We start from the raw sequence: 25829 nt of genomic DNA, 5'->3' as shown, positions 1-25829 counted from the left end.
ACGCAACCAATCTATACTTCCTTTTGATGGAAATTTCTCTCTCTCTAAAAGCAATGAAAAATGTCTGGTGTGAGAATTTTTTCAAAAAAATTTTTGAAAGAACTCTTGTTATTGGCATCTCCACGTATCACATTGAAGTTTATATGTCATTTTGTGTATTCCGGTTTTTATTAAATGCATTCCTTCCATCAGGAAGTCCTTCTGCTCTTTGTGTGCCTTTCCCACCCTGGGTTTAGTTTCCTCACTCGCTGCTCTCCGTGTGGGGTCTTTCCGCGGTGGCCGTTCATGCCACTGCCTGTCCAGCAAAGGAGTGATTCTGTCTCCTGCCAGAGCCACTCCCTATAGGATGGGGACCTTTATAATTAGCAAAGAAATGTTTATATATAAACGAAACTCTTTTTTTTTAGTTCAGACTCCTGAAGGTTCATCTAGCAACCTATACATCCGCATTGTAGACATAAGAGATTAAACGTGGAAAATAAGTGTGGAAAACCATGGTAACAGAGAAGTGTATCTCAGAACGGCCTCCTGACGAGGCTGGAACTTTAGCCACTAATTGGACAGTGTCTATTTGGTGAAAGAGGGCCAGACCTGGCAGCCAGTGAGGGACATTCCACAGGGTGGCCAGCTGCTGGGTGGGAAGCTGCAGCAGAGGGTGCTGGCATGACCTGTGACCGCAGTGGTGTCGTGTGCTGTGATGCTGAAGGCCAGGAAGAAGAGGTGCCTCGAGGGATGCTGAGCGAGCGCCGGGCTGAAGGCCACTTGAACGGGGATGAAGGAGCAAGAGCTGAAGGTTGAGGGTCTGTTTGAGAGGAGGCAGGCCCTGTGTCCACCTTTTCTCCCTAGGGAGAAAGTGAAGGATGTGTGAGGGAACAGCAGGAGTGCCAGGGAGGAAACCATGGGAGGGGAGCGGGCGCTGTGGGGGGGATTTTGTCTCTTGATGGGGCTGGCAGCACGGAAAAGGGGAGCCTCTGGGGAACTGGCTGCCCCAGGGCTCCCCAGTTCCAGGGAAAAGGAAGCACAAAAGTAGGGCCAGTGGGCAGATTGGGGTCATAAATCAGATCGCCTGGCAACCTGTTTGTGTGGCTTTTTGTCACCTTCACTGACATCCCACATACTCTTGCAGGAGGGGGCACACAGGGGAGCTGGCCTCCCAGAACGGGTTCCCAGGCCTTCCCCCAGCCCCTAAGGTCTCATTTTTGGGAGGAGGCCGCTGTGCCACACCCCACTCCATGCTGGGTCCACCCTGGGGGAAGCTCAGAGACAACTGCAGTTCCGGGATGTGTGTCACAGGAATGCGGTGAAGTGGTGCTGGAAGTACGCGCGGTTCCAAGGGCTGAACTGGGTCGGTTCAGGGGTCCCCTGGCCGGGCCCGGTCCACATAGGCCGCGGTGCGCCAGGGGATGTCCCGACAGGTGCGGCTCTAGGCTGGCGCAAAACCCCCAGAGGCCGGCCTGCTCGGCTCTATCCGGTTCGGGGGCGTCCTCCAGAGCAGCCTGGGCCTGGAAAAGCGGGAGGCCGGGCCCTGAACCGCACAGCCCTCCCCAAGCCACCTCTAGTGGGCAGGGCCTCAGGTCGGGCGGAGCTCGAGGGTTGGGGCCGTCCAGGGCGGGGATTGAGGGGCGGGGCCTTAGCTAGGAATGGACCCGGCTATATGAGGCGGGGCTTAAGGGTGGACGCTTACCCGGGGCGTGGCCTGAGAGGGCGGGGCCCTGCGGGGAGGACCCAAATGAGGTAGAGTTCTGTACCTGGTGGAGCTCAGGGATGAGGGCTCTCCGGGAAGGGGGCCACAGAACAGGGCCTTAGCCAGGAATGGAAGGGCCCTAGTCAAGGACGAGGCCTTATATAAGGTGGTGCCATAACTCAGACCCGGTCTAGCGCTGGGGCGTGGACTGGGAGGGGGCTGCAGGGCGGAGCCATGAAAGGGAATGGGTGTGGCCTAGTCGGGGCGTGGTCAAAGTAGCTCGGGGTTTCTGTCCACGGGCCTAGAACAAGGTGGGGCCTCAAATGGGGCGGGTCCTCTCGTCGGGCGTGGCTCCTAGGTGGGGGCTCGCCGGGCGGAGCGGGAGACGCGGACAGGCGGAGCCTTCTCCGGGCGCTGCGCGGGCTCTGCCCTCCGCTGGGAAGCTGCACTCCGGCTCCAACCGGAGGAGGTGGCTCCGGGGAGGGGGGGCGGGCGGGCTCCACCTCCCCGGGCGCGCACTCGAGCCGCCCAATTCCCGGAGCTTGGGTGAAGGCTCGAGGCAGCGGAGGCTCAGCTCTCGGCTGTGCTTCTGTGAGCCGGGCCAGGGCGGGCGGGAATCGGCGTCGGCAGATCGCACGGAGGGCGGCGGCCTGGGCCCGCCGAGCCATGGCGGCTCCGGAACCGGCCCCCAGGCGGGGCCGGGAGCGGGAGCGGGAGCGGGAGGAGGAGAGCGAAGATGAGAGCGACATCCTGGAGGAAAGCCCGTGCGGCCGCTGGCAGAAGCGGCGGGAGCAGGTGGGCAGGAGGAGGGCGGGCGAGGGAGAAACTGGGGAGCAGGAGGCCCAAAATCTCTGCAGCCTCGAGTGGGCGACCTTCTTCTTGAACCCCTCTGGCCTGGCCCCCATGCCTTGGTGAGGAACCCTGATTCCCTATGGGCCAATCTGGCAGGATCACTTGCCCGTGCCTCTGGGACCAGCCACTAGCCCCCTGGGAACCATCCTCAACCTCCTGCGATCTGCTCTAGATCCCACGGATGCCCCCAGCTTCCCCCCAGAGCAGGCCGGGACCTTCATCACCAGCTTGTGGGAAGAGATCAAGTCTGCACTGCCTCCCCTGACACCTAACAGCAAATACATATTCCCACCCCCACTACCAGGTGAACCAGGGAAACATGCCTGGGGTCCAGAGCACCTTCCTGGCCATGGACACGGAAGAGGGGGTGGAGGTGGTGTGGAACGAGTTGCACTTCAGTGACAGAAAGGCCTTTTCTGCACACGAGGTGAGGCCTGCAGCATGCCCCCCCCCCTCTCACCCCACTTCTTGTGACCACCGCGTGACTGCCCCCCCCCCACACTTCCCAGGAGAAGATCCAGACCATGTTTGAGCAGCTGGTGCTCGTTGACCACCCCAACATCGTCAAGCTGCACAAGTACTGGCTGGATGCCTCCGAGGCAGGCGCGAGGGTGAGCCCCAGGCACAGCAGGGGGGGCCAGGCACTGGCGGGGGGGAGGGGGCTGCAGCGGGTGCCTGCCGGAAGTCGGCAAGCCGGACAGCCGGTCCGTCCCACAGGTCATTTTCATCACCGAGTACGTGTCCTCGGGCAGCCTCAAGCAGTTCCTCAAGAAGACCAAGAAGAACCACAAGGCCATGAATGCCCGGGTATGGGGAGTGGGCGGGGTTGGCATCCAGGATAGCACCGGGTTAGAGCACCCTCCAGGACTGAGACAGGGCCAGGCGAGGGGCGCGGGGCATGGGGCCGCTTTGGGAACAGGAACGGGGTTGAGGGGCCGGGGCACATGGGGGCACCACAGGCCCAGCCACCTCTCCCGCCGGTCCGACCGAGTGCGTCCGCCGACAGGCCTGGAAGCGTTGGTGCACGCAGATCCTGTCAGCGCTCAGGTGAGCGTCTGGGCTTGCCCTTGCCTCCGCCCCCCGTGCCCCGCCTCCCCGCGCCCCCTGACCCAGCTCTGCCTGCTCTCCTCTTCCATGACCCGCAGCTTTCTGCACGCCTGCAGCCCTCCCATTATCCACGGGAACCTAACCAGTGACACCATCTTCATACAGCACAATGGCCTCATCAAGATTGGCTCCGGTGCGGGCAGGGCAGGGGGCGGGGCTGGGGGACCAGGAACCGGGGGACCAGCGGGAACCGAGGGCAGAGGATTCCTGATGCCCCATCACATTGACTCCGCTCTTTCTCCCCTGTGCCCTGAGCAGTATGGCACCGCATCTTCTCCAATGGTGCGTGGGGACCCTGGGGGATGGAGGGACATGGAGAGGTCCGGTCCGCTCATCCCTGCGCTTGCCCTAGCGCTCCCGGATGATCTCCGAAGCCCCATCCACACCGAGCAGGAGGAGCCTCGGAACCTGCACTTCTTCCCCCCAGAGTATGGCGGTGAGTCCAGGAGGCCCCGCCCCCTGCACAGCATGCGCGGTGCTACAAGGGACGGAGACAGAGCGTCTCTGTCCCTCTTTCAGAGGTGGCTGACCGCACCGCTGTGGACATCTTCTCCTTCGGGATGTGTGCGTTGGAGGTACTGGCCCCACGGCCTCCTGACCTGGCCTCCTCCCAGCGCCCTGCACCCTTCTCTCCTGTGCTGTCGCCCCCCCATGCCTGACCTCCTTGCTCTGTCTCCAGATGGCTGTGCTAGAGATCCAGGCCAACGGAGACACCAAGGTCACAGAGGAGGCCATCGCTCGTGCCAGGCACTCGCTGAGTGACCCCAACATGCGGGTAAGCCTGCCTGCCCCTCCAGGTGGGGCTGGGGGGTGTTTCAGGCAGGCCTGGAGGTGCAACAGGCCTGTGCTGCTGAGGCACCTGCGGGCCCACCTGCCAGGAGGCCTGACCCAGACTGTAGGCCGAGTTCCAGGCCCGAGGGCGCTAGGCTGCACGGGGAGGGCAGAGACCTTGGGCGAGGGCGCTGTTGTGCTGTCCGTTTTATAGATAAAGCAGCCGAGTCCCTCACCCACGGCTCTAGAGCAAGTGGTAGAGCCGGTGTCTGCACCAGGTCTGCCTGGCTCCGCGTCCTCGCATTTAGGCCTCCAGAGGACAGGCTGGAGGTCACATGGTTCCAGCTCGGGCTCAGGGGGAGGCACGCTGAGCAGCAGGGTGGGCAAAGGGAGTATGGAGTGGGAGCTGTATCCACAGCTGCTCTGGCTAGAGTCTGGGGACTCTCTGGCTCCACCACAAGGCCTCTGGGGATGGGAGAGGGGAGTGATGGGCCTGGATGGGCTGGCGGGGAGGTGGAGCTGAGAGAGATGAAAGAGGCTGTGCAGGGCCTGGATGGGTGTGGGGAGTAAGGACCCATCAAGGTCACCTCTGGAGCTGGGCCTGGGCCCAGACACGCAGCAGAGGGGCAGGCTGTGGTAGGCGGGTTCGTGCAGGGCCACATGACCTTCAGGGGGCCTGGGCTGGTCTGTTGGTGCTCTGAGCAGACTTCCTTTGTGAACGGGGCACGGCAGCACCGACCTCCCACCGCTGGGTTTTTGTGAGGGGTGAGAGAAGTTCCGGGCTCAGGGCCTGACTGTTCTGTTTGTAGGTTCAGACCCAGGCTGCCTGACCCTGTCCGGGCTGCCCCAATATGCAGGCTGGCAAGCAGGCTTCATGGGGGTTGGACCCTTGGGACCTGAGGGTTTCAGGGCCTCCTCTCCCCATACTGTGGGACCAGAGCAGCATTTGGCTTCTCCTCTCCATGCCCCTAGGAGTTCATCCTCTCCTGCCTGGCCCGAGACCCTGCCCGCCGGCCCTCTGCCCACAACCTCCTCTTCCACCGTGTGCTCTTCGAGGTGCATTCGCTGAAGCTCCTGGCAGCTCACTGCTTCATCCAGCACCAGTGTGAGGGGCAGGCCACCAGGGGGTGGGATGAGGAAGGGGGTCCTGCAGGGCCTGTGGCTCGGAGTTCACCACCCTGAGTGCTCCTGTGGCCTGTAGACCTCATGCCCGAGAATGTGGTGGAGGAGAAGACCAAGTCGATGGACCTTCACGCGGTCCTGGCAGAGATCCCCCGGCCCTCCCGGCCTCCACTACAGTGGCGGTGAGCAGCTGCAGCCCAAGGACTCCTTTCCACCTGGCCCGCCCCCACTCAGTCCTGCCCCACCGGCAGGGCAGGCCAGCTGGCCACTCTCATGTGCTTCTCATGCCCGTGCCAGGTACTCGGAGGTTTCCTATTTGGAGTTGGACAAATTCCTGGAGGATGTCAGGTGAGAGCTGGTGTGAGGTCGGGGACAGGTGGCTGCCAGGCCTGAGCCCCGAGCCACCCCAGTGTGTCCCCAGAAACGGGATCTATCCATTGATGAACTTCGCTGCTGCTCGGCCCCTGGGGCTGCCCCGAGCCCTGGCCCCACCCCCAGAGGAGGCCCAGAAGGCCAAGACCCCAACGCCGGAACCCTTTGACTCAGAGACCAGAAAGGTGAGCTCCCCACCCTGTCTACTACCCAACGGGGTACGCTGCTCATGCCTGCCTTTGAGTCTCCCCAGCCCAGCTCTCTTCCAGGCTGCCGGGGACCAGGTCTTGGCTGACCCCTTGGCAGAAGTTAGGGGGGGTGTTATAAGAAGCTGGGATACTCCCTTTCCCAGAAATTCTTTGCCCCTGCAGACACCCTGGTCTAACCCCTTGAGCCTGTCCCATACAAGCTGTCCCCTTGATCCCACCTGCTCCAAGAGCATTTTTTATCATGAAATCTTATCTCCCCCACCTCTGATCCACCTTGACTTACTGACTCCCTGACATTTGTCCTCGTGACTCCTCCATGCCACGCCTGCCCCACCAGGTTCCCCAACCTCTCCTCCTGCAAGGCTCCCTCCTGCCAGGAGTCTCCCTGTCTCCCTTCCCTGGGGTTCCAGAGGCTCCAGCTTTGCCCTTGGGTGTATCTCCATGGCCACAGCTCACATCCAGGTCACCTCCATTCTCTACCTGGATGCTCCGCCTGCCCCTTGCCTGGCCAGCCTCCTTCCTCCTGGCTCCCCATCACACTGCAGCCAGATTCGCATCCTAACAGGCAGAGCTACCCTCAGAGATCGTGGGGGTCCTCCACTGACCATGAGCGCCGTGCAGCCTGGTCCAGCTGGCGTCCTGTGCCGCCGCTCTGCCACAGCCTGCTGGCCTCGGCCTCCCCCTGCCCCCTGCGTCCCACAGCCCCCTCGTGGTCAGGCATTTTCTCCCGCTGTGAATCCTTCTGCATCCTTCCGCGAGAGGAGCCCTCTAGTCTCCCCTTAGGAGTTGTCCCTGTTTCCAGTCCTTACTGCCTCTCGGGGCCCCTTCGAGGTGCATCTGCTCTTGCTCCTCAGTTGCTGAGTATGAGCCTCTGTGGGTGACCTTGGGCCCCCACCACCCCCAGGTGATCCAGATGCAGTGTAACCTGGAGAGAAGTGAGGACAAGGCACGCTGGCATGTGAGCAGGGCCCCAGGCTGGTGAAGGGCGGGGGGAGCGGGGGCGGACTGAAGAGCTGACCTTGCCCTCCCACCTCCCCAGCTCACTCTGCTTCTGGTGCTGGAGGACCGCCTGCACCGGCAGCTCACTTACGACCTGCTCCCAAGTAGGCTGGGCGGGGACCCGATGGGGACCCTGGGCCAGGGTGGGCTCGGGGGCGCCATGGCCTCACGCCTCGCCCCCTGTGCCCCTGTCTGCACCCTTGCCACAGCCGACAGTGCTCAGGACCTCGCTACCGAGCTCGTGCACTACGGCTTTGTCCACGAGGTATGCAGGTTGGTGTGTCTAGGCTGGGAGGGTGAAGGGTGGCCTGCACCGGTCCCTCATGCCAACCTCTTGCCCTGCAGGACGACCGGACTAAGTTGGCCACCTTCCTGGAGAGCACCTTCCGCAAGCACCGTGGGGCTTAGCCATGACAGAACACCTGGCCACTCACGTCGGGAAGCTGGGCACGAGGGTCTGGGGGCTGACAGGAAGCTGCCTTCTGCTTGTGTGCCCCGGGGGCTGAGGCCCTCGCACCTGCTACTGAGGACCCTCCCTCCACCTTGCACAGCTACTCAGAGGCCCTGGCTAGGGTCGAGGGAGGTGGTCTTGGGCCCACAAAGGAGCCCATCAGCTTGGGGGGAGGCATGATTAGGCCACACATATCCTTCAGTCGAGGATCCCCTCACCCAGCCTGCCTGCACACTCACCCTTCCCACAGCCTCCATTTTCCAGCCAGCAGTCCCGTCTACCCCCCAAGCTGTCTGATAGCTGACTGAGCCCTCCAAATGGGAAGGCTGCCCCACGGGGATCCATAGTTGGGGGTAACACAGATCCACACAAAGGAACCCCCACCTCAAGTCAGTGGTGAAGCACCTACAGGCAGCAGGCACAGCGCTGGGTGCTGAGCAGGGCCATGACCTGGCAGGAGAAGCAGGCAGCAGAGGCACTGCAAGAAGCCCCAGTTCTCAGCACCACGTGGCTCTGGCTCCCCCGTCCAATGTCCAGCGCACACCCTCCCTAAAGCCCCTCTCTGACTTGCACTGCTCTGAGGCTGGGACCGCCATCCCTTCTGCGGACATTCTTCTGGCCCCTGCAGCCCCCTCAAAGGGCTCCTTTCTCCTCTGTCTTCCCTGGCCTGGAGAGGTCAGTCAGGTGTCCCCCCAGCTCCCCGCTAGGCTTCCTCCAAGCTGCCCCCCCAGGCCCCTCCCACCAGCCCCCACTGCCCTGGGCTCGTTTCTTTTGAACCACCTCCCTCCATTGTCAAACATAAACACTCCTGAACAGTTTTAATTGCATGTATAAATTTAGTGCATTCAGGGTTCTTTCAAAGCATTTCGAATGCCAAACTAAGAAAGCTGACCACTCTATCAGTGGTCTGGTGTTGCTATAGGAAGTTACCACAAACTTCGAGGCTTAAAACCATCCCAATTTATTGTAGTTCTGTAAGTCAGAAGTCTGGCCCAGGTTTTAGCAGACTGAAATCAAGGCGTTAGCCAGCTGCATTTCCTTCTGGAGGTTCCAGGGGAGAATCTAGTTGCGGTCCCTTCAGGTCAGCTGTTGGCTTGTGGGCTCAGGCATGGCGCAGGGTGCTGGGTGGGAGTGCCTTTCCCTGCATGGGTAGGGCTGCGGCCCACTGTGAACAGAAGGCCACCCTCAGCTTCCAGAGGCTGCCGCCGCTCTTGGCGCACGGCCCCACCCTCCACCTTCAAAGGCAGCAACGTCGGGTTGAGTCTTTCTCGGGAACCACCCATTTGATCTTCTGCAGCCAGAAAGGCTCCCTGTGACTAGGTCAAGCCTGCCTGCACAGCCCAGGAGGGCCCCCGGCCAAGGTCCTTTCCGGGGATTAGGGCAGGGACGTTGGGGGTGGGTGCCATTACTCCACCTGCCACAGCACCTTCACCGAACCTAAGACAAAACGAACTTACCAAGGCATATCGAATAAATTAAGTGTGCAAATATAATGACTTGACTTAAGTTATCGTCAACATTTCCACACTCTACAAAATTATTCAAATTCTCATACCTTTCGCCCTGGCTGGTGTAACTCAGTGGATTGAGCGCGGGCCTGCGAACCACACAGTCGCAGTTCGATTCCCAGTCGGGGCGCATGCCTGGGTTGCAGGCCAGTTCCCGGTTCCCTGCAGGGGGCGAATGGGGGCAACCATGCATTGATGTTTCTCTCTCTCTCTCTCTCCTTCCCTTCCCCTCTAAGATTAAAGATGGATGAATAAAATCTTTAAAAAAAAATCTCATACCTTTCAACCTAAAATTACAAATCTAAAATAACCTACATGCCTAGTTGGAAATCCTGATGCTAAGCTGTCTGATTCATTCGTATCAACACACACGGTCTGGTGTCAAGTGCATGAGAAGCTGCGCCGTGACTGAGCTGGGCTCAGAGCTCTGCACGCCGCCATCGCTTCGTTTAATCAAGCCTACGTGGAGATTTTCTGTTTAACGTTTATCTTTTCCAAGTTATATGCATATTATTTTTAACTGGATTTTTTTCCTTAGGCCAATAATAAATAATAATAATGCAGTTTCCAACTCAGGTCCTTTTCAAATTCATTCTTAGCTGTTTCTTCAACATTTAAAATCCATGTTTCACACAAATCACACACACACTTTTACTGCTTTTTATTGGTTTTTCTACATTAGGTGTCCCCTGCTGGTGTCCTCTTGCTGGGGCATGGTCCCTGATCTCAACCCCCTGACCTAGTACCATCCAGTATGATAGGTGTTATTACAGCTTCGTCACCACAGGCCTTAGCGGAGAACAAGGTGTTCCAGGGTTGTATTTGCTCTTTCGCACAACTTTGTGTTTTCCCTGGAGTTAATAATTGCCTTTTTGGAGGTTTAAATAGTTTTCTATACATGTCTCAATTCATCCTCACGTGCTCCTGCAGGAGGGATGAACTTCCCAACATTTGGGATTTGCCGCCTAAGTGCCTGCTCAGTTTCCCTTCTCCTGGAGTCCCTGCCACTCCCACCCCGCCCCAGGCTGCTTGTCTGGCACCCCCGGCTCAGCGGGAGCTTGGCTTCCTCCTTCCCCAGCACCCTGGGGCTCCTGTGGTCTCTGGTCCCATGCTTTCCCCTTCTCTTGTTGCCTCGTTTGAGGAAGAACTTCCTCCAAGTTTCCTGGGAAAGGATGCGTGGGAAGTTGTGGAGTCTCTGCCAGTTTGTTTGTACTGTGCTCTCACGCCTGCTTGTCCGCGTGACCGGGTACAAAAGTTGGGCAAGGCCAAAGGTCCTTTCTTCTCAGGACATGGAAGGTATTTTCTTCTAGTCCCAAGAACTCTGTGCCTTTCTGAGTTCTGACCCTTTGCCCATTCTCCCTCTCTGCCTCTCTCTGTCTCTGTCTCTGTCTTGATCTTCTTGTCAATCCTGTGCTTTGGAAATTCTCAGCAACATGTCTTGATATAGACCCCTTCCATCAGTTGTCCAGAGACCCTGACCCTACAGCTCTGGAGGTTTTTTCTCTATTAGTGTTTTGTGGAACTCTCCCCTCTCCTCAGTTTCCAGACCTCCCGTCATCTAGATGTTGGGTCTGCCTTCTGAGAGGCGTGATCACAGGGCCCAGGCCTGGAGCCGTCAGCTTCCTGCCACGTGATGCTGGTCAGTGCCTGCACTCTCCCACCTGTGAAAATGGGGATAATAATAGCACCCACTCCAGGGGTTGTTCTTGGGGTCACACAAGGTGAGGTGCGTAATTAGAATAGTGCTCAGCCACAAACAAGCACTCTGATTGCCACAGTTGCGTGTCAGTTTCACAGGGGAAGCTGCCACCTGTGGGTGCTTGTGGGCCCCACACAACCTGTGGTGGAGGAAAGCGAATCCCAGCCCCACGCCACTTCATCTGTCCCTCCATTTGGAGGCCAGAGGTGCCTGGCCAGGTGTAAGCACTGGAGAGCACTGACCGGCTGGATAATGACCACATTTTCTGTTTGCTAGCTTCCTGGTTTTATTGCTATATATTCTGAAAGATTTCAGCTTTGTCTTTCAACCCTTCTATTGGATTGCTCATTTTCCTCTCATATTTTTTTAAAATATTTTATTTTTGTTTATCTTTCGAGGGGAAGGGAAGGAGAGAGGGAGAGAAACATCAATGTATGGTTGCCTTTTCGTACGTCCCCTGCTGGGAGTTGGCCTGCAGGGAACTGGCCTGCAACCCAGGCATGTGCCCTGACTGGGAATCGAACCGCGATCGTCTGGCTCACAGGTCCGCGCTCAATGCACTGAGCTACACCAGCCAGGGCTCATATTTTTCATTTGTAAGCTTGTGCTGTCATTTGCTGAATGATCTTTTTTTAGAACCTCTAGTTCTTGTTTTTGGATGCAACATCCTTTCCACTATTGCTAAGGGCATAATTTTAGCTTTTCTTCTTTTTCTTCTTGCTGTTTCGTCTTTGTTCCTCCTAAGTCCCTTTCCCTTGTCTTCTTCATTTTCCTCAGGCATGGGTGATCCTAGGCTGCCCAGTCGCATTTAAGAGTGAGACAACCCCTGGCCAAGTGGCTCAGTTTTTCGGAGCATCGTCTCATCCACCACAAGGTTCCGGGTTCGATTCCTGGTCAGGGCACATATCTAGATTACAGGTTTGATCCCCAGTCGGGACAGAGATGGGAGGTAACTGAGGGATGTTTATCCCTCACATCCATGTTTCTTTCCCTTCCTCTCTATCTAAAATCAGTACATATATCCTTAGGTGGGGACTAAAAGAGACAGAGAGAGAGAGAGAGATTGAGAGAGAGGAAACCTGGGGAAATCAGTGAGGAAAAAACAAAAGTGAGATGATTGCTGCATGGTGAGNACAGAGATGGGAGGTAACTGAGGGATGTTTATCCCTCACATCCATGTTTCTTTCCCTTCCTCTCTATCTAAAATCAGTACATATATCCTTAGGTGGGGACTAAAAGAGACAGAGAGAGAGAGAGAGAGATTGAGAGAGAGGAAACCTGGGGAAATCAGTGAGGAAAAAACAAAAGTGAGATGATTGCTGCATGGTGAGCGGACCCCAGGGACCCGGCCGGGTCCGTGCCGAGCATCCCTCACCCTGCAGCCACCAGTTTTCTCTTCCGAGCTCAGACCTGATGCAGAGGGACGCTTCTCTCTGAGGTCCTAGTGGCACATGCTGGGGGGGAGTGTCACAGCCAGGGGCTGGGAGCGGAGGGGGAAAGGGCAGGAGTCTCACTCACTCCACCTCACAGCAGGACCTGCCCCCGCAGCTCCTCTGCTAGAGGGTGTCTCCCCACCACTGCCGGGAGGCACAGGGGTCTGGGGTCTTCTCCTGTACCAACTGCACTTTCACTCTTGATCCCTCGACACAACAGCAGCCCCCTAAAGCCACTGCCACTGTCCACCTTCCTTCAGCTCCACAATATTCTGCCTCGTTTCATGTTTTTTGCCTTTATCAAATCATTTTCACACCATTTCATTTTATTTTTTAAAACTTTTTATTATTTATTTTTAGACAGAAGAGAAGGGGAGAAAGAGAAACATCAATGTGTGGTGGCCTCTCCAGCGCCCCCTACTGGCGGTCTGTCCCAAAACCCAGGGACATGCCCTGACTGGGAATCAAACCCGTGACCCTTTGGTTTCCAGGCTGGTACTCAGTCCAGTGAGCCACACCAGCCAGGGTCATTGCCCCATCATTTTAGAGAGGAAGAAGAGGAAATATTCTGCCACGTTTAACTATCCATGCCTCTATTTCATTTTAAACGTTGAGAAGAGTCCCGTCTAGCTGAAGACCCTCTTTTGGGTCAGTCGGGTTTAAGCTGGTGGGCTGACAATCCCAGGGCCCGAGACACAAATGTGGTTTCTTCAGAGTTAGGGTCTTGGTACTGAGTGCCGCAAGTGACAGGAGTCCAGGGCAGCTCCACGCCAGGGAGGGAACGTCTTGAGCCTTCAGGGATTAGTTGAGCGACGAAGGGCCTCGGAATGCATGCCCTTCCGAAGAACTCCAATTCTCCCGACTGTATGTCACTGAACCTACGACACCATCGCTCTAAGATGCACCATTGTTTCTGAGCCACTAGGAAAGAGAAAACGTTGTCCATTAAATGAGGACACACTAGCCATTGGTAGGTGCATTCTGACTTCGAGATCTGACTTGGAAATACAGCGATTTTATCACCTCTCACGATCGTTTAGGCGGATGGGACTCCTTCAGCCCTGGAGGGGGCCCAGCCGGCCTCTGTCCTGCTTTTGGGTGCGGGGGTGGGGGAGACAGCACCTTAGTTTTTCTGTGAAGGAGGAAAAGAAACGGAGCAGCATGGGCTGATTGACTGGACAGAGAACCGAGAGCCCTCAGCCCGCGGCGGGCAACTACAACGCACGCGCCCTACCCGGCCCCGCCCCCCCGTCTGGCCCCGCCCCTTCCGTCCTGGAAGCGTGTTCCTTTCTCCTTCCACGTTGTTGGTGAAAGGGCCTTTTATCGCGATAGTTCCGTCTTTTCCCCCGAAGATCTCTACTAGCACCTACATCGCGCGAGACCGCGGAGGGAACAGGGGCGTGTGGCGCGCTCTGCGGCCGCGACGGGTGCAAGATGGCGACGGCAACCATAGCTCTTGTAAGTGAGCTCCCTGTGACTGCGGGGCTTCGCTCAGCTGGCGGGAACGAGTCGTTTGCTCGACCAGGGCACTGAGGGACCCCCCGGGGACGCGGCGGTCGCTCGCGGGGCCCGGTGGCCCTAGGTCGCGTGAGTCAAAGGCGGGGCGGGAGCGAAGGGGGGGGCCGGGCTGCAGCCCCAGCTTCCGGCCCGCGGGCGCTGCTTCCGGCCGCCGGCTGCTACTTCCGGCGGCGGGCGCGGGAGGGCGGTGCGGGTTGAGTGTCCGGGAGGTGTCTTGGGTGCCGTGCCCTGCGTCGAACCCGGCCCTTTCGCGGAGCTCCCACCAGGCCACGACGAGCCGCCGCCTCGGGGAGGAGCCAGGCGGCGGTTGTTCGTCTCTGCCGAAGGGTTGCGCTTGTGGCCCTGACTGGAAGGCGGGACTTCTGGGAGCGGTGGCGTTTCTCCCGCTTGTGTGAGGGGAGTGCGGGGCGGGATCAGGCCCCGTGGGAAGGGCAGCCCTGGCTCCTTGCATCCGCAGTCGAGAGTCTGCTGTCGGCTGATGGTCTGCGGGGAAGTGGTCACTAGCTAACAGGGACTCCATCCTGTCGTGCCCACTCAGGAAGGGAAAGTCGTGCTCTCGTAACTGATTTGTTCCGAGTTCTGCGCGAGGACTTGGAGGCACAAGGGGCCCTGTTCGGGCTCTGATGGGCACCAGAGGCCAGTTCCCACACAGCGTGCCTTATACGGGGTGCCGGAGGGAGCCGTGTGCGGGGTGGTGTGAAGCAAGTAGCATAGATGGGAACCCTACTTACATAACACCCCTGTGGCGGAGTCTCCCTTGACCCTTCCTCTTCCCCACCTTTCCTACGTGCCTGACTCCCCTCCGGGACTGTTCGCACTGGCACTTCACTGCGTTATTTACCTGCTTGCTACCCTCCCCGAAACCTGCACCCAACGTGGTGTGGGGAGTGCTGATTGAGAAGGCATCTAATGCAGATGACTAGAGGGTGGGCTGATGGGGGGACGTTTGAAGGTCAGGGAGTGTACTCAGGCTGCCCCTGCCAGGCGCTGAGCGGGGTCTGACACCCACTGAGGGAGCTGGACGCGCTTTGCTCACTGGCCCAGAAACTGACTCCCAGGGAGAGAGAGAGGGGCCCCCAGCTAACTTCACTGTCCTCTTAATATGTCCTGCTTCCTGTGGAAGCCACAGGACCAACTGACCTTGGAGAAAGGGAAGTTGGGGAAGATGTGAGGGCTGAGGACTTGGTGACTTCTAGGCAGCAGTGGAGAGTTGGGTGGCGAGAGAGGGAGGCCAAGGGACAAGGACAAGACTCTTGGAAAGGTGGAGGAGGAGGCCGATGAGAGTGCCTGTCTCATGAGGTGCCTGTCTCCCCGATCCTCCGCAGAGGCTGGAGGATGCTAGAGGCTGCATGAGCAGCACCCGGTGCTCGTGGGGACTGAGGTGTGAACTGGGGACGTCTCAGATGTGTCACGGTGCCAGACAGGTTGGATCATAGCAGAGGGAAGTGAGCAGTAAGTCTGAGCCCTGTGAGCTGGGGCTTTTGATAGGGGTGTTTGTTGCCCATCCAACTCTCAGGAGGCTAGCCTATACCAGTAGGTACACATAATCTGTAAAGACACGGGTTAGCTGCCCTAGACTCCGGGAGTGAGGTCCAGCCTGTGGTCTAACATGTTCTTCTAACTCTTTGAATGGACAGGTTTGGGGAAGGGTTGCTGTTCCCCTGCTGTCCTGTTTTCCGCCTTGTGGTCCACATAGGCGGAGCTTTGTCTTAAGCTCTGGCTTCGGCTCGGTGGGAGGCGTTGTGGGGGGACTGGGATTGGCACTCAGCTGGCAGTGATTTGTGAGGGAAGGTGCAGAAGTGCCTCCTGCCCAGGCGTGCCTTCTGCCTAAGGGTTGCAGAAGCAGGCCACGGCCCCTTCCCGGGCCCTATCCCAGCCGGGCTGCTGGCTTCTGGGCACAGGGTGCTTCTTTGACTGTCTGTCCCATTTTCCCTTCCTGCAGCAGCCCAGGCACTCCCGCTTGGAGCCATCATCCTTGGGTTCCGTTTGGCAGGAGCACTGCGCCCTCCCCACGGGCACTGTTGCTTTCTCCTGTAGGTCCTGGCCTGTGCCTGCGTGTCACTTCACAGAGTGCCCTCCCCCAGCTTTGGGCCAAGCGTGCCCCACTATCCCTCCTGCCCTGCGCTGGCTTTCTTCTCAGTGCTCTTCACTGCGCAGTCATGCTCAGGGGTGCTGGCTGGCGTTCCTCTGGTCTCCCGTCTGTGTTTGCCACATCCGCAGCGCCCAGCATGTCACTGGTGAGGGACTAGACAGGTGAAGGGCGGCGGTGCTGTCCGAGCTTTGACACGGGATGCTGTGGACAGGGACTTCCTTACTGCACATGTGTGGAGCAGCTCTGAGTGTCACCCCAGCCCCCCAGAGACAGGCCTGAGTCCAGAGCCCATGGCATGCAAGCCTCAAGTAATTGCTCTACTTGGTTGGTTTCCTAGTGGTAGTAATCCTCTTTAGCCTGGGCTGCCTACCAGTGGCAGGGCTGGGGGTTGGGTCCCAGAATCCTGGGGCTGCACTGCATCCTGAGGGGGTTCTCTCCCCTCAAGGCACTGCTGTCTGATGCTGGGGGCAAAGCCCTCTGTGTTCATTGCCAGAAGATGACAGCATGTGACTAGCTGTGGTGACAAATGACATTTCCTTCTGGCTCTCCGTGTCTGCTTACACCAGGACCCTAGACTTAGTTTCCGCCCTGGATTGGGTGGGGTGTCCTGGTAGAGTCCCTGGTGATCTGACTTCTTCCAGAAAGTCTTTTCTTTTATTCCATTTTTTCCCTTCTTACTGACACGCAGTTTATTTGTAATATATGTAGTTTTAACATACCTGTATGATGATGACATAGCTGTATATGGTTGAAGTATAATCACCAGGACCACACTGGTTAACTTGTGATTACTGAAAACACACTTTCATATATATATATACAAAGGTACTTTGTTCATTGCTTTTTAAATTTTTTGCTTTTGTTTTATTTTTCAGTTGTGGTTCACATTTAGCACTGTTTTGTGTTAGTGTCAGATGTATAGCGTAGTGGCCCCATTGTGAGCCTTCTGCTCCCAGCCCTGTCCTGTCCCCGTGTCGGCTGTCACAGCACCATGGGAGAGTAGGAAGTCACTTATGCACATGCCCTCCAGTCGGCCCTGTGGTCAGGTCCGAGAGGCTGGAGAGCTCTTGCAGACCTGAAGTGTCAGCCTCAGCTCTGGGGCTGCCAGGTCCAACTGATCCCATGTCCAGCTGCTGTGGACCCATGGGTGGGCCCATGTCAGAGGGGCTTCCTTTTTTTGACTCTTGGGCACCATTTCGAAGCAGCAATGGTGCGAAGTTCAGAGTAGCCCAGGCAAGATACAGGGCTGGGACAGCCACAGCGCCAGTGCCCACTGCCACGTCTGGAGTGCAGCCAGGCTTGTGTTGCTGTCCCTCCTTTGGGGTTGAAGAGCCTGAGACATGCTCTGGCTGAGTCGTTCCAGCCTCTGCAGTTGTTTGTGCCCAGGGCTCCCAAGGGTGGGCGTGGCTGTCCCTCTGCTCCTATATATCCGCAGGCCTTATCCTTGGGCTGGGAACTGGGTGAGTGCACTCAGCTCTTGGTCCCTGCTATTTGGCCTCAGAGAAGGGGGGCGGGGGTGTTGGGGCCCCGTGATGGTGCCTGCTTCCTGGCTTGGTATGCCTTTGCCCTGCCGCCCTGCTAACTAATGCACATGGGGAGCAGTTCCTCTCGTCACTCTGTGTAGTGGTGCTCTGTGGCCCCTTCGGGTACAGGTTGGGGTGTGATCAAGCTCTCAGCTGCCCTCTTTGGAGTTAGAGCCCTGGGCAGTGTCACTGCTGCAGGAGCACCCACACGAGCAGACCCCCTGTTTGGCCTGGCCATTTGGAGGGCGGCCCTCCCCAGAGGTGTCTCCCGGAGGGGCTTGGGCCCTGGACTGCAGGAGAGGAACTGACCTTAGGACCTCAGCTGTGTGGCCAGAGGGCCACTCTAGACCTGAGAGAGACTGCCATTCCTGGGCTCTCTGTCCTGTGTCCTCTTGGGACTTGCTGCTGTCCAGGGGTCACCCCAGTGCCATCAGGCCCTGGGCAGCTGCACATGTGCTAGAACAATGGATGGGGGCATGGGGCAGTGTCAGGGTCGCTCACTTGGTTTGAGTGTGATCCCCATACACCAATGCTGAGGGTTCAGTCCCCAGTCACGGCACATATAAGAATCAACCAGTGAGTGCATGGATCAGTGACAGCAAATCAGTGTTTTTTCCTCTCCAAAATCAATAAGTAAAGTTAAATTTAATTTAAAGAAAGAAATGTTCAGAGGCCAGGCTAGAGCTGGTCCCTTCCTGTGCTTCTGCTCGGCCTCCCTCGCTTGTCAGTGGGGAGGGGAGCCTTAGCCCCGGAAGACAAGAGGGCCTGGGTGGGTGGGTCTCGTGACTGTCCATTACAGCATCTCCTTCCTGCCTGCAGCAGGTCAATGGCCAGCAAGGAGGGGGGTCCGAGCCAGCGGCGGCGGCAGTGGTGGCAGCGGGAGACAAATGGAAACCGCCACAGGTACTGACCTTAAGCATCCTCGCCCTCAGGCCCGCCTGTCCACCCGCCTGCCCGCTCGCCTGCTGTGTGTCCCTGGTCCCAGAGAGAGCCGGCTGGGGCCATGGGCACTCTTCTCTGCCTTCTGGGCAGGGGCACCTGTCCTGCCCGCCCATACCTGCCCCCCGCTGCCCCAGGCCTGGCTCCAGCTTCCTTGTCCCTGCCTCTCCCTTCAGCGTCCACCGGCTTCTTTGGTGGGTCACAGCTTTGAGAGTGTCCAGGTGCTAGGCAGAGGGTGAGGATGGTCAAGTGGGAGCTGACCTTGAACCGAGTGAGCTCTGAGCCGTCAGTGTTGTGTAGAAGGGCCAGCCTGCTGTTCGAGAACATGCAGAGTATTGAGAGCCAGCAGTACACATTCTCATTTCAGATCTCTGGTTTAAATAAAAATGATAAAGGAGAACGACGTGCAAGGCAAAGCATGAGTCTAGGCGGATTCTGGGTGTCAGGGTGGGTGTGGGCAGACCCTGTCCTGCTCCGGCGCCTGGCCCTCGGCAGTGTCGGGTGGGAGGAGGAGCTGGCCTGTTGTTGCTGGGTGATAGGGCTCTTTGTGCTTCGCCACGGCAGCGCCTGCCTTTGGGCGCTCCAGGGGGGCTTCAGCAAGTGGGCCTTGGGGGCTGGGCCCTCCTCTGGGTCCTGGGCACAATCATGCAAGGGCTGAGGTATGCGGCCTGGATCCCTGGAAGTTATGGGGGCTGTAGCGATGATGGGTGAGGGGCCAGGGCGTCCCTTGGCCCAGCCCTCCCTAGCCCTGGCTGGCTGTGCAGCCAGCCATTGGCTGTGGGAGAAGAGCCTTTTGTTTACCAAGACAAAGAGGAGATTGAAAAGTTTGTAAGGGTCTGAAAGGGGGTGGGCATTGCTGACCATGGTGACAGCCTTCTCTAGTGTGCAGCCCCTGGCTTTTGGGGCCTCTCTCCCACTAAGGAGAACTGGGCTTGGGGCCAGCAGGGAGGGTGGAGAGGACAAGGCTCTGGGGACCAGACTGGGTTGTAGAGGGGAGGCTCCCCCTCTTTCCCTCTTTGCTGATCAAGATGGCGGCTGTGGGGCTTTGGGTCAGCCGGCTCCTTTTCTGACCCCTCTCTACCTTTGTCCTTCATCACTCCTGTGCTGGGGACCTGCGTCTCTTCTCTACTGTCCCTCCCAAGGCTGCATGCTGGGGCCTGCAGAACACTCCCTCTTGAGGAGCTGGTGGTGGCCTCTCCTTACAGTCCCTGGGCAGCCTCAGGCCCCCTGAGCTGGCAGACAGGCAGGTGTGCCCTAGCACCCAAAACCCACACTCACTGTGGTCTGGCAGCCGTGTTTCTGTGTATGCGGCTGTGTTGTTCCCTCTGCACACAGCTGAGAGAGGAGTTGTGGCAGGGACGTAAACGCAACCCTAGTAGCAGCCCCTCTAATCTGCAGTGGGCTGTGACTGCCCCTCCCAGTGCATTGCCTGGCAAGGATTCTGCTGGGTGTCCAGTTCCTCTGTCCCCCCATGGCTGGTCTGCTCCCGGCCTCTCCTTCCAGGAGGCTAAACATAGCCAGGGAGGAGTTTGGCGGAGGGGCTGGAGCCCTCCTCGGGGCTGCATGTCCTGGGAGAGCATCTCGGGCTCCACCTCCTCTCCAGGTGGTATGCACAGTGTGCAGGGATGAGGGGTGGAGTGCTGCACATGGGCGAGGGCTTCCCATACTGCTTCTTCAGTGGTTTCTGGGACTCCTCCCCAGCAGGGAAGCTGAGCCTGGCCGTCTGGAGCCACAACAAGGTAGCAATTGGAGTGAGGAGCCCTGGACCCTCCAGAGCCCTGACCCCTCCCCTTCTCTTGGGGGCCAGCCAGGGCTTCGCTCTTACACAGCATGGGACAGAGGTTATGAGGTCAGACTGGCCAAAAGGGCTGGGTCCCTCCTGCTACTTGCCACCTGTCTTGGTGGTTCCTGCAGAGGCCGTCGTGGCCTGGGCCCTGCAGCTGGTGCAGCGTGGCTGAGGGCCCCGAGGTGCCTGACTGCTGCAGCATGTGTCCTGGTCACAGGTCCTGGGGGAGACCAGCCTCTAGGCCATAGAGGCGAGTGTGTGCCAGGGTCTCTCTGTCCCTGGGAATGGGCGGGAGGCCATATGCAGCTGGGGAAGACAGGTGGAGTAGGCTTCCTGGGTCCATGTGTGGGAGGACTTGAGCTTGTTGTTAACGGTCTCCCTGCTCCCCACCACTAGGGGACAGACTCCATCAAGATGGAGAACGGGCAGAACACAGCCGCAAAGCTAGGCCTGCCTCCCCTGACGCCCGAGCAGCAGGAGGCCCTCCAAAAGGTGAGAGTGTACCTCCCAGGGCACGCTGGGCATGGGGAGCCAGTGGGGGTGGAAGAAGGCCCGTTGCCCCACAGGCCGGGCCCCCCAGTGCTCCTCACCACCTTCTCTCGCAGGCCAAGAAGTACGCCATGGAGCAGAGCATCAAGAGCGTGCTGGTGAAGCAGACCATCGCGCACCAGCAGCAGCAGCTCACCAACTTGCAGGTGAGCCACCACCTGCCCTCGCCACCCCTCCCCACCACCTCTTCCTTCTCTTCCTCCTCCTCCTCCTGCGCCTGCGGCCGTCCCCATCAGGTGTTGTGGTTCTCAGTTTCTCAAGGACTCCTTCTTGGGACGCCTGGGTTCCTCCCCGAGCCACCAGTGGCTCAGCCTTACCTGCCTGTTGAGCACCCACTGCCCCTCCCCGCCCCTCCTCTGTGCCTTTGCCCGTTCCCCCAGCCAGCTCCTCTTCTTGGACTTCAGACTGTCGCCTCAGGTTGCCCCCTCATCCCCCTGCTGCACAGGTGATGGTGCAGCCTGGGGGGGAGCGTTTCTCCCAGTCCCCATGGCCTCGGCTGAGAGTGGTCAGGCCCCACCCCTGCAGTGAGTCCAGACCACCTGGCCTGGGGCCTAGGACTGAGAGGACAGGCTGGGGGACCTCCATAGGGCCCTGCTGTAGACCTGTGGCCAGAAGCTGCGGTGAGGCCAGGCAAGGCCGACAGGTGCCTGGGCCTTGAGCCCCTGCCCCCTGCCCAGCCCTAGACAGTCACGCTGCCAGGTAATGCCCTGGCTGCTCCCCGTGCTCGTGTGCGCCCCTCCTCCTCTCATTCCCTCTCCCTTCCTTCGGTCCCGGCCGATCAGGCTACGGGGCGAGGCACCTGGGGCTCTGAGGCCCCCCTGGGCAGGTGCCAGTAGCCGCCACTGGCCGGCCATGTGGGAAGGCAGGCGGGCCTCTTGGCAGGGCGGGGACTCCGGGCCTTGCCGCTGTCTGCGTGAGGTGTGACGAGAGCGGGAGACTGCTCGGCTCCAACAGACTGAACTCTGTCTTTACTGTCTTTCAGATGGCAGCAGTGACAATGGGCTTTGGAGATCCTCTCTCACCTTTGCAATCGGTCAATAGAAATGCTCACTTCTTCCGGGGCTCATGTCCTTAGTCAGGGCTAGAGGGGGGCAGTGTGGCCGCGTGCTGGGGACCTTGCCCCTGAGCCCGCCCTGCCCGCCAGCTCGGACGAGCGCAGCAGAGCGCCAGGCGTGGCAGCCCGTGGTGGGGGCAGGGCCGTGGTGGGGGCGGGGCCCACCTGGGACCGCCCGGGAGGCTCCATCTGCTCTGAGGGCCAGGTAACTGCAAAGGGCAGCCGGCCAGGAGGGTAGCTGCCCACACCAGGCCCGCCTGCACCGTGCCGCCTGCACACACGGTGCGCACCACCCAGGCCTCCAGCTCTGCCAGTCTCCAGGCTGCCAGCTCTTGGGCTGGGGGTCAGGCCCCGAGGAGAGAAGGGTCCTAACTCATGGCCCCATGAGACCCTGGAGGGAGGATGGATGGATGGGGGGGGGGAGGGCTGGGGGACCCGAGCAAGTGAGAGAGGGAAGGGCAAGAGCTTGGGCCTTGGGCCTGGCCATGAGCAAGGGGTAGAGGCCATGGCCAAAATGGGCCAGGGAGGAGGCCGTGGCCATGGCCTTTGCTGCCACGTGCAGGAGCCTGGGCAGGAGACCCCTTCATCCCCTAGAGGCAAGCTGAGGAGGCCAGGGACCCCTCTGGGAACGTGGCCTTTTCTCCTGGGGTGTGCTGCTCTCACAGGGGTGACGAGGCTCTGTGCTCCAGGGCCAGGCAGACCCAGTGTCCCCTCTGGGAGGTGTCTGTATGGGGAGACATTGGAAGAGGGCTCTTGGCCCACCTGCTTTTGGGCTGCTCCCACTGAAGAGGGGCTTGCTTCTGTCTTGGGGAACTTTGACCCGAGGAGCAGGTGGTTTCCCGTCTCTGGTACCTGGTGTGAGAGGGGACATGGTTCCACCTTTGGGGTCCTTGGTCTCAACCGGGAGCCTAAGGCCTATTTATTGAGCACCCAGTATGAGGAGGGAGTCCATTTGGGGGGAATTCCTACTTTGGGGGAGCTATGGGCCATTTTTAAGACCCCTCCTTCAGGGAGGGGAGGCCCAGCCTGCCCCAACCTCGTTGGTGTCTGAAGAAGGAACTGGGCCCCCATGTGAGGGCAAGGGGCCCTGCTGGTGGAGGGCCAGAGCTGGAGCCCCATCATCTTTGTCTGGCCTGGGCCTGTGGCCTGTTCCCTGGGCCCAGCTCCTCCTGCCAGCCCACCATGTATGGCTGTGGGCGCCCCCCGCCTGGCACGTTGTGTGCGAGGTGGCAGGGAGGGGAGCCCCTTCCTGAGGGCTGGGGCGGTCTCTGAGCACAATGGGCAAGCTCCCCCAGCGCAGAGGCAGTGTCTGCCATGAGCCCACCAGACCTGTCACCTCTGGGTGCCCCCGGGCCAGGCCCTATAGGTTGTGGATGTGGACTCCAGGCAGCTCTTTTTTGTGAGGGGGTCAGGCACAGGGGCCTTGAGATCGTGGAGTCCCTGCCTGAGCTGGCCCTGTATAAGTAGCTGTTCTTCATTCTCTCTGCTGGGAGCCCCCTCTGGGCTCCCGACCTCCCCCCGGGGTCTCTTCTGGGCAGTAGCTGCCCTGTCTTCTTTCCCCTCTCTTGCCTCCATACCAGTGGGTCCCTCTGGTTGGACGATTCCCCTTCCCTCTTCTGTTGGAACACTTGGTCAGGACCCTGGGAGGGTCTCCCATCCAGCCCAGGCTTCCTGGCCTCCAGACTGCAGGGGTGGGCTGGGTGGGAGGGCACACAGCCCTGTCAGCTTTGCTGCCGGTCTGCCCAGGGCCTGAATGGGCCAGGGTGCGTCCGTGTCCTGCCTTTGGGCCTGGTCTTCCTTCCTGGGGGTAGGGTCCTGCTGACCCTCACCACCCTGTCTGCAAGGGCTGAGCCTGCACCATGCCGCTGCGTGGGGAGCCCTCACCACAACGGTGCTGAGTGGGTGGGCCTGGAGGGGAGTGGGCTACCTAGCCTCCTGCCACCCCGTCACAAGCCAGTGGCACTCTCTCCCCTTGTGTCCTGCTCCAGATGGCAGCTCAGCGGCAGCGGGCACTGGCCATCATGTGCCGGGTCTACGTGGGCTCCATCTATTACGAGCTGGGTGAGGACACCATTCGCCAGGCCTTTGCCCCCTTTGGGCCCATCAAGAGCATTGACATGTCCTGGGACTCCGTCACCATGAAGCACAAGGTGAGATTTGTTCCACCCCGCCCCACCCCCAACCGGGGGCTCCCTGGGTCTGACAGTGCACCCCTGTGCCCAGGGCTTCGCCTTTGTGGAGTATGAGGTCCCAGAAGCTGCGCAGCTGGCCCTGGAGCAGATGAACTCAGTGATGCTAGGTGGCAGGAACATCAAGGTGAGGACCAGGAAGGCAGGCCTGAGGGCTGGTGCATGGCGTCCTCTGTCCAATCACTCAGGAGATGCAGTCACCCTCCAGAAGCAGGAAGTGGCCAAGCTCAGGCTGACTGGGGGCTCTTGGTCTCCTGCTTCTCCCCTAGGTGGGCAGGCCCAGCAACATAGGGCAGGCCCAGCCAATCATAGACCAGCTGGCTGAGGAGGCGCGTGCCTTCAACCGAATCTACGTGGCTTCCGTACACCAGGACCTTTCGGATGATGACATCAAGAGTGTGTTTGAGGCCTTCGGCAAGATCAAGTCTTGCACACTGGCCCGGGACCCCACGACTGGCAAGCACAAGGGCTATGGCTTCATTGGTGAGCTTGGGGAGGCTGAGGCAGGACCAGGGCTGAGGCCCAGCCCGTACCATGGCCGGCCCTCACTGCTGCTCCTGCCCTGCAGAGTATGAGAAGGCCCAGTCGTCTCAGGATGCCGTGTCCTCCATGAACCTCTTTGACCTGGGTGGCCAGTATTTGCGGGTGGGCAAGGCTGTCACACCCCCCATGCCTCTGCTTACACCTGCCACACCTGGAGGCCTCCCACCAGCTGCCGCTGTGGCCGCAGCTGCAGCCACAGCCAAGATTACAGCTCAGGTGAGGGGTGGTGGAGTTGTGTGGGTTCAATCCTGGGCAACAGGCCCCCAATGCTTTGGGGATGGACTGGCTCTCCGGGTGCTACAAAGTGGAGGCAGCCAGACTGGGTGCTGAAAGTGGCCTCTTGGGTTGCAGGAAGCGGTGGCTGGAGCAGCAGTGCTGGGTACCCTTGCCACTCCTGGACTGGTGTCCCCTGCACTGACTCTGGCCCAGCCCCTGGGGGCTTTGCCCCAGGCTGTCATGGCTGCCCAGGCCCCAGGAGTCATCACAGGTGAGCCTGGGTTGGCCAAGGCTTCCCTCCTTCCCCTGCTCCTCTCCTCCGGGCTGCTACCTCCAGCTGCCCTCAGCTTGCTGGCCTACAAACCCCAGGCCTAGGTCTCTGCACCCAGGGCAGGCCAGCTGAGGTTGAGTGCTCCTCCCTGGGAAGGAGGTGACTACTGGACCTGGTGGGTTTGCTGCAGGTGTGACCCCAGCCCGGCCTCCCATTCCGGTCACCATCCCCTCTGTGGGAGTGGTCAATCCCATCCTCGCCAGCCCTCCAACACTGGGTCTCCTGGAGCCCAAGAAGGAGAAAGAGGAGGAGGAGCTGTTTCCGGAGTCAGAGCGGCCAGAGATGCTGAGCGAGCAGGAGCACATGAGCATCTCAGGCAGCAGTGCTCGCCACATGGTCATGCAGAAGTTGCTCCGAAAGCAGGAGGTGGGCGGGGTGCACTGGGCGGGGCCGGGGATGTGGTCTGGCCACACCAGCACTCAGCTGTCGTTCCCACCCCAGTCCACAGTTATGGTTCTGCGCAACATGGTGGACCCCAAGGACATCGACGACGACCTGGAGGGGGAGGTGACCGAGGAGTGTGGCAAGTTTGGTGCTGTCAACCGAGTCATCATCTACCAGGAGAAGCAGGGTGAAGAGGAGGACGCAGAGATCATTGTCAAGATCTTCGTGGAGTTCTCCATGGCCTCTGAGACTCACAAGGCCATCCAGGCGCTCAACGGGCGCTGGTTTGCAGGCCGAAAGGTGGTGGCTGAAGTCTATGACCAGGAGCGTTTTGATAACAGTGACCTCTCTGCGTGACCCTGGCCCCACCCCTGGGACTTGTATTTGCTCTCCTTTCCTCTGGGTTTTCTAGTGTCTTGGCCCAGCGGCCCGTGCGCATAAAGGTGCAGATGCTGCTGGCCCTGAAGGCCCTTGTGCCGGTGGTCCTGTGCTTCTTGG

At 59.4% G+C, this 25829-nt stretch overlaps 2 protein-coding genes across 10 annotated transcripts; both read left to right on the top strand.

Annotated features, from left to right (window-relative positions):
- The first annotated feature begins 2146 nt into the window (after positions 1-2146).
- Positions 2147-9060, top strand: NRBP2 (nuclear receptor binding protein 2). Of its 3 annotated transcripts, XM_037048937.1 has the most exons (19): positions 2150-2479; positions 2841-2963; positions 3046-3147; positions 3254-3343; positions 3543-3583; positions 3682-3776; positions 3902-3925; positions 3996-4079; positions 4163-4218; positions 4323-4418; positions 5387-5519; positions 5616-5718; positions 5834-5884; positions 5958-6093; positions 7022-7075; positions 7157-7220; positions 7326-7381; positions 7462-7563; positions 7624-9060. In XM_037048937.1, exons 1-18 carry the CDS (start codon positions 2351-2353, stop codon positions 7522-7524), a joined length of 1500 nt encoding a protein of 499 aa, XP_036904832.1. In that variant the 5' UTR covers positions 2150-2350; the 3' UTR covers positions 7525-7563; positions 7624-9060. The 3 variants fall into 3 exon arrangements, with proteins under 3 accessions (XP_036904833.1, XP_036904832.1, XP_036904830.1); XM_037048935.1 differs by having other exon boundaries at positions 7462-9060; XM_037048938.1 differs by lacking the exons at positions 7157-7220; positions 7326-7381; positions 7462-7563; positions 7624-9060 and having other exon boundaries at positions 2147-2479; positions 6972-7058.
- A 4429-nt stretch (positions 9061-13489) lies between these two features.
- PUF60 (poly(U) binding splicing factor 60) lies at positions 13490-25805 on the top strand. Of its 7 annotated transcripts, none has more exons than XM_037048892.1 (12): positions 13490-13665; positions 18163-18243; positions 20462-20557; positions 20671-20760; positions 21597-21647; positions 23657-23818; positions 23892-23984; positions 24127-24340; positions 24426-24616; positions 24752-24887; positions 25078-25313; positions 25389-25805. In XM_037048892.1, the coding sequence occupies exons 1-12, from the start codon at positions 13642-13644 to the stop codon at positions 25686-25688; spliced, it is 1674 nt and encodes a 557-aa protein (XP_036904787.1). In that variant the 5' UTR covers positions 13490-13641; the 3' UTR covers positions 25689-25805. The 7 variants fall into 7 exon arrangements, with proteins under 7 accessions (XP_036904787.1, XP_036904786.1, XP_036904791.1 ...); XM_037048891.1 differs by having other exon boundaries at positions 18160-18243; XM_037048897.1 differs by lacking the exon at positions 13490-13665 and adding an exon at positions 15058-15177 and having other exon boundaries at positions 18160-18243.
- The last annotated feature ends 24 nt before the right edge of the window (positions 25806-25829 follow it).

This window comes from Sturnira hondurensis, unplaced genomic scaffold (genome assembly GCF_014824575.4).
Source record: "Sturnira hondurensis isolate 20B ecotype Veracruz unplaced genomic scaffold, ASM1482457v3 Scaffold0006413, whole genome shotgun sequence".
In the NCBI taxonomy this organism is placed as follows: domain Eukaryota; kingdom Metazoa; phylum Chordata; class Mammalia; order Chiroptera; family Phyllostomidae; genus Sturnira; species Sturnira hondurensis.
Note: the sequence above shows the minus strand (reverse complement) of the source record. Positions and strands in the feature narration are given on the sequence as shown.